The 14,491-nt window shown below is 49.5% G+C and overlaps 1 protein-coding gene across 3 annotated transcripts in view; it reads right to left on the reverse strand.

Annotated features, from left to right (window-relative positions):
• Nucleotides 1-14,491, reverse strand: part of TOX2 (TOX high mobility group box family member 2) — a 137,216-nt gene that overhangs the window by 7,031 nt on the left and 115,694 nt on the right. For all 3 annotated transcript variants that reach the window (XM_061441452.1, XM_061441450.1, XM_061441451.1), the window contains 3 exons: nucleotides 11,826-12,053; nucleotides 2,947-3,027; nucleotides 1,025-1,432 (listed from right to left, as the gene is read on the reverse strand). In XM_061441452.1, coding sequence (XP_061297436.1) covers nucleotides 1,025-1,432; nucleotides 2,947-3,027; nucleotides 11,826-12,053 — 717 coding nt within the window. The remainder of the gene's footprint in view (nucleotides 1-1,024; nucleotides 1,433-2,946; nucleotides 3,028-11,825; nucleotides 12,054-14,491) is intronic.

The following is a 14,491-nucleotide window of genomic DNA, read 5'->3' on the forward strand; positions in this document are numbered from 1 at the left end:
CTTTGCTCATTGCTAAAGAACTATATGAATTTTGTGATATATAGCTAGCAAGCATGTGAAACACAGATTGTGCAGCCAGCTGGGTGAATACTGCAGTTTAAAGTATCATCAAGTAAATGGCAGCAGCTGTGAATTCAGAGCATATGTCCTCCACTGTGAGTAGTCTGTCCAGGTCATGTTTGACATGGAAAGACTCTGGAAGCTATTCATCTTTTCCTTTGGATCCTGGCAAGTTCTCTGTAAGGTATAGAGAAGGCGTTTTGCTATAGCCAATTCTCCTTCCAGGTGCATTTTCTTAACAGCAGTTTGAAGAGGAGGGGTTGGGCCCTGCAGGCTGGTCCCAGGGCTGAGCAGGGCATGGCTGAGGAGGTCTGACACATTCACAGCATCAGTCTATAGGATCTGCTTTGCTACTGCACTGTTGGTATAAGCATACATGCAAGCACACATTGCATGCTCTCGGCTCTCTGCCCCCCAAAGTGAGTTTCTCCTATTGCCAGGCAGTTTCTGGAAATAATGATGTTATGTTTTGTTTGTGACATTTCCTCTATCCTTTTTGTCCTCCTCCTGGCAACCCCCCTGGATCCCTGCTATTATCCCACGGTCTTCCAGACATGGGATAAGAGCAGAGCTCCTCTCAGCAGTATCATGAGAGGGGTTTCTCACTGGCTATTCAACCCATAGTTCCAGATGACCCTCAGTGAAACCCCCCACGACAGGGCTGGGGGACCATGTGCACAAAGAGATTTGATCCGGGATATTCCCAGTTCCAGCAGCTTTCCCTACAGAAGGAGCCTTCACTGATTGAATTCTATGATTCTAGTGCACAAATCTGCCCCATTCGTGGGGGTGCTCATCGTCCCAGCTCAGCACTGTTGAAAACATCACCCCAAATGGTGAGGTTTGCAAGCTGATGAAGCCAGAAGACTCTTTGGGGACAACATCAACACCCAACATCCCCAAACCATCCAGGAACCACCAGGTCCAATGGGAAGAGGGAAATGGTGTGGTTCTGAGCACCTACCTGCTGCCCGGGAGGCGAGGCGTTCATGGGGGGCTGTACCTGTAGTGCCATGGGGGGGGACAGGAGGGGCTGCTGGGGGACCTGCTGCATGCTGAGGGGCTGGCTGAGGAGGGAGCTCTGCGGGTGGTGCAAGGAGAGCTGCTGGTGGAGGGGGGGGCTGATCTGGAAGGAGGGTGGTGGGGAGGCACTGATGCTGGGCAGCATGGGCTTGGAGGTTAGGGGCCGGGAGAGGCCGGGGTGCGGGTGGCCACGGTAGTTCTGCAGGTCCGATGGGGACAGGAATGAACCCAGGCCAGGGTAGGGTGAGGAAGCCTGCGGGGGCATCGGATACATGGGCTGCTTGGGGGGGATCATTTTGGAAGGTGGATTGCTCTGGGCATTTTTCGTCTCCCCCTGGTCAGCAGAGCTCTGTGGGAAAGCAGAACAGAGGGTGATGAGGTAGGAAGGGAGGAAACATTGTTATGTGTCACGGGCATGCATCCATGCATGAATCCATCCATCCATCCATCCATCTGCCCATCCATTCGCCCATCCATCCATCCATGCATCCATCTGCTCATCCATCCATCCGTCTGCCCATCCATCCATCCATCTGCTCATCCATCCATCCATCCATCTGCCCATCCATCCATCCATCCATCCATCCATCCATCCATCCATCCATCCCTCTGCTCATCCATCCATCCATCCATCCATCCATCCATCCATCCATCCATCCATCCATCCATCCGCCCATCCATCCATCCATCCATCCATCCATCCATCCATCCATCCATCCATCCATCTGCCCATCCATCCATCCATCCATCCATCCATCCATCCATCCATCTGCCCATCCATCCATCCATCCATCCATCCATCCATCCATCCATCCATCCTTCCAAGATTCTCAGAGATTTCCAAAGGGACAAAGAAGAGCTTTTAAACCCTTAGTCCTTTCCATTCCATTTTTTGTGTCCTTGCTGCTGTTCTCTTCACAAGCGGAGACCACTAATGGTACTCGTGTCTACAGGGGCTTTGAGCCTTCCCAGCCCACTATCACAATCACATGGATCCTGTAGATGATGGTTGATTTGAGACATCACATTCTTTCCTATGGCAGCTAAATGGGACGATTAAGTACTGAGGGTATGGTAATGGTACCAAGGAGAAGCTTTGAAAGGAAAAGCACCTGATAGGCATACTCACAACCCAAGGGCAGCATATCCCCCTGAGCCAGCAAGCCTATGAGCTCTGCAGGAACCATCCCAAATTCACAGGTAACAAATGCCCATGTACCCCCTCTGAAGGCACAGAGGAGGGCACAACGTGTAGTCCCCTGGGATGATACCCACCTTTGGAGCATTGGGATGGGCAGGCGCTTAGTCCATCATCACTGCTCCAGATGCAGCCTTGCAGCACCAGGAATTCCTGTATGCACCTGAACCCCCCTGAACATTCATTGTTAGGTACCAAAATAGGCTCTCTGGGTTTAACAGCAGTGTGTTAAGCACACATGTGCTCACATGCTCATCAACCTACAGTTATGGATCTTACTTCCTAAACCCCTGCACTTGACTGACCATGCGTGGGAGAAGCAGGACCCAGGGTTCTAGAGCCTGGACCAGGGAGCAGGCAGGATGCTGGCACCTTGATGCTGCCCAGGACTGGTGTGTCACCTTCACGTGGGCCAGTCCTTTGGTGTCACCCAAAATAAGCCTCATTGTCCTGCCTTTGCAGTGCTCCTTTGTTCCCTGCACTCCCATCCTGAGAGTACAGTGGATGGTGGGGCCGGACAGCAGGGACACCCCATTGCTGGCACCTGCTGATGAAGACAGCTGAAAGCAGGGTCTCATGGCAGGATGCTAAAGGCAGAAAGCAACCTGGCACCCACCCTAACCCCACTGAAGCAATTCTTTAGCTCCTCAGGAAGGTGGCTGTACCTTGGAGACGAGGCTGGCCCGGTACGCTGCCAGCGCTTTCAGGTACTCCTTCTTGGCGGCTTCTGTTTTCCTCTTGTATGCCTGAAGGGAGCGAGGGATGGATAAGAATTAATAATTAATAAAGTAGAATAAAGTGCTGCTGCATCCTGCCTGTTCAGTGGGATCCCACTCTGCTGAGGCCATTCCTGCATGCACGTGTGCACGGAAAACAACTTTCTGCTGGAGAGGAATTTGTCCCAAATCAAGCAAATAAATGGCTTTAAGGTCCCTTCCAACCCAAACCAAACCATGATTCTGTGAAAATGTCTTTGCTAAAATCACTGCTGGTGAGAACCCAGCAAGGAGCTCCCAGAAGCAGAAGATTATCCAATGACTTGAACTTCAGTTTAAAATCAGTACAGATAAACCCTATTAAAAATGGGTTGAAAACCTTATTTTCATTGCAAAATCAGAGAGACTCCCACAATGAAACATTTTGATTTGACACACTGAAGGTCTTAGATGGTTATTTTCTGAAACAGAGTATTTGCCTAAGTTTGTCTTTGGCTTTTTCCTACATAGGAAGTATATTTGCTCCGTTCAGAACAAAATTACATTTCAAAATGTCAGCCTGAAGAAGAGTTTGCCTGTGAAAAACAACTATTTCTTCACATTGTACCACTTCCCCTAATGCAAGCTGTTCCCTTTCTCTACATTCCCCACCTTACTTGTGTCCATAGCTCATCGCAGCACCTGCTGTGACACAGCAATGTGGGGTGTCCCCCAGCCCTGCTGCTAAGAGATGCTTTTAACATGGTACCTGATGCCTGCACAACAGTGAAATATGAATTCCTGTGTCTCAGGGCATAGCTGGGTGCTGATATATTGAAAACATACTTTTCCCTCTGTAATAGAAAACACCAAGAGCATTTTTGCTTTTTTTTGTCTAAATCTGGGGCAGTGAGAAATCAAAACATCCACAGCTACACAGAGACAGAATCAATTGTTAGGAAGATTTGGCTGGAGAAAAACCCTGCAATTTATGGACAGTGAGAGGGCAGGTAAATGAGACTTCTTTAACCTCAATGCAGATGAACAAGTAACCAATACATTCTGTGCCCATCTGCATCCCCATCACTTGCTTTTTTCTGTTACACCCTTTTCTTTCCCCACTCCTCATCTGCCCTTGTCTTCGCCATTCAGCGAGCGGGCGCTGTGCCACTTGTGTCTGGAACACGCTGCTGGGTGGGGTCTGATGCAGCAAGACTGGGAAGGGGCAGCTGAATCCTGTGTCCTCCTGAAGGGAGAGAGGGGTTGCTCCCAGCAGGAGCCTTCTCCCCTTGGGCCAGTCCCTGCTCCAGCCCTGGCCATGATCAGGGTGACAGAGAATGTTAAGAGGGTGAGACCCAGCAGTGTTTCCTGTGGTGCTCTCGTGATGCTTTCTCCAGCTATGGATGGCTCCTGGTAGATTATCTGGTTTGTGAACATAGACTAAACCTGGTTTGGGTTGGAAGGGACCTTAAAGCGCCTCCAGCTCCAACCCCTGCCACGGGCAGGGACACCTTCCACTAGAGCAGCTTGCTCCAAGCCCCTGTGTCCAACCTGGCCTTGAACACTGCCAGGGATGGGGCAGCCACAGCTTCTCTGGGCACCCTGGGCCAGCGCCTCAGCACCCTCATGGTATGAAAACATCCCTAAGGGTCTCCTGCTGAGATTCCTGCAGCCTTGCCCTGCACTGGGGGCTTTCTGTACCCACACAGTGTCCTTGGAGGACCCTGAGCAGCGAAACCTCAGCCTGCAGCTGGAGAAAGACTGCTCCGATGTGGGATGAGCAGATCCAACAAAACTTCTCAGGAATCCTCTGTGTAAAGGCAGCTCTAGTGCAGTATTTATAACCTTTAAAATTTTAATTTAAACATTGACAAAACCATGTTACTTTCTAATTAACTCCCATTTTCTCCCAGGGATTTTAATTTCATAGTAATTTATCAGATTTAAGGATCCTCAAAACATTTTGCATGTTTTTCTTTCTAACCTGCCGTGCCCACTGATTTATTTTCCTTATTCATTAGCAGGAGGATTCATTAGTCATTAAGCGAGTGGGTGGGTTGGGGGGGGGAGAGAAGCAAAATGGTTTAGTGCTTATGAAAACAAAAAATCAGAGCTGTAAGAAGCATATGTTGGGATCGTACCGCTGACACCTCTGTGTCTCAGCAAAGCAGCCAGTAATTGTACTGTAATGAAATGTTCTTGTTTGATAACCAGTTAATTAGAGAAGACAATTATTCCAAACTCTGCTGACGCCCACGAGCGGCTCTGTGTCGTGCAGGCACTGAATGACAGCCAGAGATGTTAGCCGTAAGCTCGGCATCCGGCCTTAGCAGAAACGCTGCTTCCCAAGCCTGGGAATGATGAAACTCTCCCCCAGAAAACCAAGGGGTCCACAGAGCCCAAGTGACAAGGTCTCTCCTGCAATCCCAGATGGAGTTTGGGGCGTTTTGCTTCAAAAAGGAGATAGACCATCAAGAGAGAAGAGATGAAAAGTGCAGTAAAGGTCTCCAGGGGGAGTTGAAGGACTCTGTTTAGATAGGAGAGAAGACCAGGAGGAGCCACAGCCTCCAAACATGATGCAGCAAAGGAGGTACTGAACGATCCTTTACATCTGCCTCAGGTAGGAAAAGAGGCAATGGGCTTAAACTGGAACAAGGGGAATGTTGGCTAAGCAAGAGAGAAGTGTTCCTAACAGTGAGGATAATTAAACACGGGAAGAGATTGCCTGGGGAGATGTGTAATCTCCACCACTGAGAGTTTAAGAACAGATTAGGCACACATCCACCAAGAATGGCTTAAGTAGAGATGATCCTGACTTCAGGCAGCAGTATGGTCTGGTTGACCTCTTAAGTCTCTCAGTGCCCTCCTTTCTATGATTCCATGACTAGTTTCCCCCTTTTCTCCCCCTCCCATGTATAAATTTGGATTTCATTCTGCTTGTAAATCTGGAGGGTTTTTCTTACAACTATGATACACTTTCCTGCAAGACAGCTCTTGGGATCACCTTAACTTAGGGCTTATTCATATGATGACTAAAAGTACTCCCTCCCTGCACAGTGGTGTCTGCCACACCACCCTTCTCTTTGCAGACAGCCTCCACACAGCCATTGGAAGTGCACATAGCACACACAACCACGTCATCCTTATTCCTTCCTAGCTCTTCCTCACCTCCTTGCACCCTCCTCTGTAACCTTCCTCCTCCCCTCTTGAGAAGGCTTATTCTGTTCCTCCCCGCATTAAAACCAGCGAACCCAAGCTACGTTTAAATCACAGCACATCTCCTTCAGATTAATACCTACAGTCTTGATTGGTAAGTCCTGAGGTCAACAATCTTGGACATGGGAGGTACCTGTCAATGATGCCCGTCATGAGGTGGCTGGTTAAGTGGTGTTCCAATTCCCCCAGGCTCTCCCAGCTATGGCATGGGGGCTGTTGAGCATCTAACATCCCTGAGGACACCTACATAAAAGGCCCTGGCTATGGGAATTATCTGCAGGGTTTCAGGAGAGCTCCTCCCTTACCCTGGTGGAGGCACAATGTTGTGAAGCAGTCATTTGGAGAATGAGCAAATAAACCCATAATCAAGTAGCATTTGATTAAAGCATCCTGAAAGATTCCTCTGCCTTGACTTCATGGTGACACCTGGGTCTAAGTCATCCATCACTCAAGTGTGTTCCCAGGACAACTCACAGAAGACTCCAAATGAAACATAGGAGGAGGGTGACAAATCCAACCCCTAACCTCCAGTGAAAAGCACACAACCTTCATCTTCCACACTTGCGATCTTGATCTCCAGGAACAGAAGTCACACTCTTGGAGCTGCTTTTAAGAGCAGTTCTGACCCTTCACATCTTCCGTATCATTATCCTGGTCTCCACCAGACCTGTCTTGAAAAGTTGCTTGGGATTGGTGCATCTGCCATGGAGTCATTTAGCATTGCTGAACTGGTCCTGCTGAAGCAGGGCTATCATGAGCAAGGATTCATCTCTGGTACCTTTGTGCTCCCAGTGAGCCCCCAGCCTTGTCAACTCAACTGTAAATCTTGGTTTTGTAGGACTTCTCACTGAGGATGGGAAGCCCTGGCTTAGATCAAGCTTCACTCATCAAGATTGCTCAGGAATTTCTTGATGCTTCTGCTCTGAGTTTCTAGAATCTAGGGAAACACCAACCCATCTATTGCTGGACTTTCCTAATGAAAAGCAGGTTCCAGAGACACCTAAACTGCCAGCTTGTCAGTATTCCCTGTGCTCCATCACCACCAGGCTCCAAGCCAACATCCTCTTCCCCCAAAATACAGTGCACAACAGGAAGGTGCTCAGAGAGGGAAAGACAGAATGTGGCAGAGAAGAGCAAATCCTACTGGTGACTTCTTAATATGCTCCAGAGAGTTTCCAGGCTTCTCTCTCACATGAGATGCCCCTGACAGAAGGAGCAGAGACGGCCCTTGGCAGGGCTGGTGACCAGGCTGGGAGCGCTATGTCCATGCCAGCTAAGAAGCCTGTCCAGAGAATTAGAATCACAGAAATCACAATCAACCAGGTTGGAAAAGCCCTTTAAGCTCATCCAGTCCAACCCTTACCCCACTCTGCCAAGGCCACCACTAACCCATGGCACTGAGGCCTCGTCTCCACGCTGTGTGAACACTTGCAGGGACGGTGACTGCAGCCCTGCCCTGGGCAGCCTGCTCCAATGCCTGAGCACCCTCTGGGGAAGGAATTGTTCCTCGGCTCCATCTAAACCTGCCCTGGTGCAGCTTGAGGCTGCAATTAGCAGAGTTTGCTCCAATCTAGTGCTCAAATGCTTCTAATTTCTATCAAATCAGGCAGCTCTCACTGGGTAACACTGCAAAGGCTGGGCTGGATCTGCTCATGAGGAAAAATCACACTGAGGATTCTGTGAGCTTGGAGCAGGGACCTGGAGCTGCAGGCAGATCACTACAACAAGTCCCCCATTTGATGATAATGGCTCCATTAGCATCTCACTATCCACCAAAGCCTAAGTTATCTCTACAGGAACAGCTGCTAAACTGTTTGCAAAGTTCAAAGAGTACATATTCATATTCACCCCCCTACCCCGAGTCACATTCTTCAGCTTCCCATGTAAGCTTCTTAGAAAGGGCCATGCCAGCTGTTGAAGAATGAAGATTACAACGTCCTGCTAATGCAGGGCTGGGGATATAAAGGTATTGTTATTTATTGCTGTTCCGCACGCGCGGCCACACTGGAAGGGGTTAAAATGGGGAAGAAAACGGCTCTTTGCAGAACAGGTGTCCTTGAGCAGTACCCAAGGACACAGAGATTGCTAATCCTGTATTCCACAGCATGATCAAATCACCAGGCAACAGATATAAATAAAAAAAGGCAGGAAATAAGGAAATTTAGATACAAGTGTGTCAGAGGAAAAATGAAGATTCATTGTGAAGAGGCTAAGAAGAGAAGAAGAAGGAACAAAATGACAAAGGCACAAATGATAAACCAGTAAGAACAAAAGGAATGGGGGGGGGGAGAGGCCTCTCTGAAATACATGTCTGTGACAGCAGCAGCCAAATCAAAGATGCTCCTCGATTATATGGTTTCTTGCATAATATGCATTCTGGTTCCCGCTCTCTGTTTGTCTTTGCACAGGGAAAAAACCTATCTGAAATGGGACGTGAGCAACCTTTATTTTGCTTGTTTCATCAGGAAGAGAAAGCAAATTTGCTTTGTGGGAGCAGCAGCACCTGCTCAATGGCAAATAAATAGCTACAGCTTTGATATTACAGCACATATAATCATTAGCAGCACAACAGCAGAGGATTAACCCTCCATGTGCTGGCCTGAGCTACCTGGCAAAGAGGTGGCATCTCCTTTCTGCCTGCAGAATGCTCTGTGTAGCATCTATGGGGATGGTGATGTGTGGTGGGGGATCGCAAGTCCACAGTGCCCTGCCTGAGGTTGGGTTTCTTGCTCTGAACCCTCTTCCTGGTTGCTCCCTGCCCAGCTTTTCTCCAAGGCTGGAACCAAAACACACCCAGGGCTGGGGAAACACTGTGCCCTTTGGAAGGTGGAAAATAAAGTTTATAAACCTCATCTGAAGCAGGAACTACAGTGATGTAAATGACTGCTTAATAACTGCATGATGGGGCTGAGGTCTGCACATCAGCCCTCTGGAGATGTGATGCCCCAGCACTACCCTGAAGATCTTGGGGGTTTGGGGAGATCTAAGTATAGGACCATGGCACAGCCCCAAATCAGACCCTACAACCTCAAACTCACCCACTTTTCTAATGCCATGTAGAAGGGAAGCTTTCTTTAATAAACTTGGTCAGAATTGATCAAGAACATCAATATTTGGCTCCTGGTTCTCTACTTCGCCATCGCTGTGCTGGCTTTTCCTTGGCTTGCCTTCTGTACTGCTTTCTGCAGTGAGGATGTGAAGATACTCAAAACCACTGTCGTCAATAGAGCCAGGAGCAGCACAGATGGTGAAATACTTCTCTTTTCCACCTTTCCAGCCCTCCCCAGAGCATGATGCTCCTATCCAAGGATGGGCCCAATCACAGCCTGGTGCAGCCATGTGGCAGTCTGGACCCCCAGGTCCCAGCAGGATTTTAGCAGTGATGTGTGTCTGTCCTGCTTGGTCACTGTCCCCTCCCAGGATGCATCATGTCCTGTAGTCCTTGGGAGAAGGGATCTGCAGGACAGCCTAGTTTTCATAGAATCCCAGCCTGCTTTGTGTTGGAAGGGACCTTAAATCTCATCCAGCTCCAACCCCTGCCACGGGCAGGGACACCTTCCACTAGAGCAGCTTGCTCCAAGCCCCTGTGTCCAACCTGCCCTTGAACACTGCCAGGGATGGGGCAGCCACAGCTTCTCTGGGCACCCTGTGCCAGCGCCTCAGCACCCTCACAGGGAAGAGCTTCTGCCTAAGAGCTCATCTCAGTCTCCCCTCTGGCAGGTTAAAGCCATTCCCCTTGGCCTGTCCCTACAGGCCCTTGTCCCAAGCCCCTCTCCAGGTTTCCTGCAGCCCCTTTAGGCACTGGAGCTGTTCTCAGGTCTCCCCTTCAGGAGCCTTCTCTTCCCCAGGCTGACCCAGCCCAGCTCTCTCAGCCTGGCTCCAGAGCAGAGCTGCCTTTAAGACATTTTGTTGCTACTTTTTTTCTCTTTCCTTTTCCTTTTCTCCTTTCCATTGCACTCCCTTATGGCTCTAAGAAAACCTGACTGGGGATGCTGGCAGAGGAAAGCAAACGAGGACTAAATAAACTCTCTTCCAGCCAAACCCTTCAAGAGTGAACGTGCCACATTGCACAAAACAGCAATAGGGTCCTGAAGCCCAAGAAAAATAGCTGCCTGCAGCCGGAGTCCTGGGCAGGGAGGTAGCTGTCGTGGGAGAGAAGTATAGAGCTGGAGACAAAGCCAGGAAGTTAATATTTAAGCATTCAGACAAGGAACAAATGACTTAATTAAATCAATTACAGAGGGAGAAATGGAGCCACTTAGAAAGCGTGTGTAAAGAGGCTGCTGCTGTCTCATAAAGGAGAAGAAAGGAGAGTTAGCAGGGAAGATAAACGGGCTGGTTTAATCCCTGCTGTTAATTAAGAGCATTTGCACTGCGCGGAGTCAGGTCACACCAGCTCTTCTATTATATAAACCACATTTGCAGCCGAACTCAGTCCCCGGTCTACAGAGGTATTTGTAACCAGATGGAGCAAGGGAGAAGCAGACCGGGATGTTGGGAGGGATGAAAGCCGGAGAAAGAGGTGACGTGGAAGCTTTTGCGTGCTCCTGAACCTCCCACACCTTACACTAATAGCCCAGACCCAGCACCAGCCCTCCAGCTTCCCAGGCAAAGGAAGGGATCCTCCTCCCTTCTTCAGCCTGAGAATTCCCTGCATGACCCCCCAGTGATCCATCCAAAGGGGAGAAAATGGAGGATCAGGGGAGGTTGGAGCTAGATGATCATAAGGTCCTTTCCAACCCTAACCATTCCATGATTCTATGATCATGAAAACATCAAAGTAACACTTTGCACAGTATGGAGAACCCAAATGGCTCAGCAAATGGGCTTCCATCCCAGAAGATGCCTTGCCTTGATTCCTATTATGGGCTTGGAGCAAGCTGCTCTAGTGGAAGGTGTCCCTGCCCCTGGCAGGGGGGTGGAACCGGATGAGCTTTAAGGTCCTTTCCAACCCAAACCATTCCATGATTCTATTCCATGATTGGTTCAGGGTGGAAATCAAGGCTATTCCCTAGCATGACTTCCATTTAAATGACTTTTCCTCCCTGCTTCTCCCTCTTTAAATGTGACTGCTTCAATCACTGCCCATGGATACCCAAGAGGAGGTGGAGCCAGCACTGGCTGCTAGGACTCACATTTTAAGGGGGAGCATCAGTCTGGGGTCAGACACACCACCTGCAGTGCCAGACCTCTCTCTGCATGATGAAGACATCCTTGCTATGGAAACTGTTCCTGGGGTTTTCTCAACAGGCCACATGCAATTACAGGCTTTTGTAACTCACTCAGCATCAGCAAAACAGTTAAAGCAGGACCTAGAAGCCTCCATGTGAGGCAGATGGGAAAGTGGTTGACAGCTTTGGGGCAGGAAGGTTTCCTCTGCAGGGTCACTTCAGGCATCTCCTCCCTAAGTTTTTAAAGCCTTAACATTAGATTTGAGACCAGTGCTGTAGAGAATTAGTTTTTAGACAGTCTCCTTGTAAAAGAAGTAAATAGAAACCCACCTCCTTCTCTGTGTAAGAGCAGAGATTTCTCTCAAAAGGGGCACTCTCCTAACACGCTGCGGAGACTGATGCTCTGCACCAGGGAAAACCACACTGCAACAGTTGAAAGGAAAACAAGAAAGATGAACTCACTTGTTTTTGTTCTTCTCCCAAACTGTCCCACATCGACGCAACGATTTTTGATACATCTCCAAAGGTGGCATTGGGGTTTTGCCCTTTGATGGCTGCTTGTGTGTCTCTGAAAAACAGGGCATAGGCTGACACAGGCTTCTGGGGCTCGTTGGGGTCCTTCTTTTTCTTCTTCTTTTGGCTTTTGGGCTTTTTGCCCAGGTCCGTTGATGGTCTTTTCTCCCCAGTAACCTGCAAAACCAAGAGATGAACCTTAGCAGTCAGCTGGGAGCAGTCAGGTGTGTGTCCCTGATATAGCTTCTTAGCAAAGGGGACAAGAAAGAGCATGGGCAGAGAAAGGCTCCCAGTGTAATGAGGAGGGAAGCAGCCCTGGGTGTCTCCTTGGCCCCCAAGAGCCCGTAGGATCATTACACAAACCGCTGCTGGGTCCTTGAGCCTGGCTGGGTGCCTTTCACAGCCCCGTTCACAGCCTGGGCTCACCCCTTCTGCTCCAGTGGTCCTTGCTCCAAAGCTGGGGATTTCCACATTCATCTTCAGTCACCCCCTTCACCCTCCTCCTCCCTGGCAGCACAAGCTCACTCACTCCTTGATCCTCCTCAGGGACCTCTCTAAACACTTCGCTTCCCAGCCAGACCCCTTTAGCAGCCCATGTGTTTTTCCAGAATTGGTTTCTGATTTCCAGCCCAATAATCCCCCTTTGCGAGTTGCTTCTGGCTACCCCCACCTTTGCATGTGCCAGTGCCTCAGCATCCCCTCTCCCTAGGCAGGAGGGTCGTAAGCACCAGCACTACATTAGCCATCGCACTGGGGCCATCAGAAATCCGTTTCACCATGCTAACAGGTATGTACCCCTATTTTACTCTTATGTATTAAACACTTTGCATGCGCTGCTCACACCTTACAACCAGCCTGGACGCAGGCTTGGTCTGGCTGTATCCATGCTCGGTACCCTGTGGGCGGTTGAACCAATGACAGAAGGACACAGGCAACAGCAGTTGGACTTTGTGGCTGCTCAGCATGAGGCCAAGCTGGGAGGTAGAACAGCAATGCTGGAAACGGGGATGCTTCCAATGAAGGTAGCACTGAAAGCAGATCCTACAGCTGAGCCTCTTCTAGGTTGCCCTGGGCAGTGTGTTGAATGTATGGGACCGCAGATGCCTCTGTGTGATGGTGTGCAAGGAAAAAGACCCCTGGAAAGCACTTGGACATACATCAAAGCTCTCAACACATTGACTGCGGTCAGTGAAAGCTCACACTACAGGGAAGCACCATTATCCTTATTTTATAGCGGAGGAAAAAGTCAATGCACCAGAGGTGAAACATGGCTGAGAATAAAACCATTTTCTCCCAGTTGCTTCTGCCTAGATCTCTGCATCCTCAAGGGCAAACGGGGCTCCAGCACCTCTGCCTGCAGACGCACCACACTCCAGCATCAAGTGCTCAGCTACCACCCGCAGTGCCTCTCCTACCAGGGGCACAGGCTAATGGCATTACTTAAGAAGTCACCTAGTCTGTCACTTTGAGGTCTAAACCAAATTAAAACAAATCAATTGACACAGATCAAACCACCAAACCAGTGTAAAACCTGGGCCTCCCAGCGAGTGCTGGGAGAAAGAGGCCTTTTCTCCTGATGGGTTTGATTGTGTGCTTGGAAGCACTGGGATTTAAGAGGCTTCCCTTTAGCTGGTACAGGCCAGGCATGGGCAGTAAAGGGCAGCAGTACTCCTGCTCTCCACTCAGCAGCTCTTGACTGGTCATTAAGTTGAGTATCAGCGCCGTGACATTTGTCAAACAGACAGTGACCATTAGTGAATGAGCAGAGAGACACAAAAAATTGCATTTAATTTCAAATTGCCCAATTGGGCTTGAATGGGAGGCCTGGGGTTGAAAGGGCAGCTTATTAGGATCAAAAACCTGCATGACAGGGCTTCGGTCCATTAGCAAGCGAGATGCTATTTTAACTAACTGTAGTGCTTTGATTCACTGAAGAGCCATGGGATGACTTGCTCTCCTCGAGCCATTCACCAAGTGATGGGGTGGAAACAGACACAGTGCAACCACAGCCACAGAGATGTCCTGCTTAGGCAGCAACAAAGAGCAAATGTCTGTATGGAAAACATATGCTGCCTGCAAGGCTGCCTGGAGCTGCCAGCTCCCAAGAGGGAGCAGAGCAAATCAGGGCTTTGCCTGGTTCTCCTGGGGTTTGCTGTGTGATGCAGCACAGGTTGAGACAACCGCTCAGCCCTGACCTGCAGAAGATATTTCAACAACCTCAGCCATGTTCATGGCTAAAGGCAAGACCCAGCAAGCCCTCACCTTGCTGCCCCAAAGCAACTGCATCCCCCAAGGGGTGAGCCATGATCAAAGCAACCGTGAAGGCTCATGCAGTGGGAAAAGGTGTGTGGCCACCAGCCCCTGCATGGATCTGCTCTCAAGAGGCAGCAGAAGGGAAGTGTAACACCAGATGTGGACTGGGGCAGTTCAATGGTGAGAGATGTGATCCCATAAACTGGTAGATGTTGAACATGTGAAGAGCAGGAACCCCGTGGATGTTGTGATTTTAGTAATTATGGAGAAACATCAGTACTTCAGCTGGAAGCTGGGCTGTAACTACCTCTCCCTTCTATGCACGTGTACACACTCTGAAGCAATGAAGCAGGTAAATGCAT

This window comes from Pezoporus flaviventris, unplaced genomic scaffold (assembly GCF_033815535.1).
Source record: "Pezoporus flaviventris isolate CSIRO_AGI_PZ_B2104156 unplaced genomic scaffold, CSIRO_AGI_Pfla_v1 ptg000213l, whole genome shotgun sequence".
Classification (NCBI taxonomy): domain Eukaryota; kingdom Metazoa; phylum Chordata; class Aves; order Psittaciformes; family Psittacidae; genus Pezoporus; species Pezoporus flaviventris.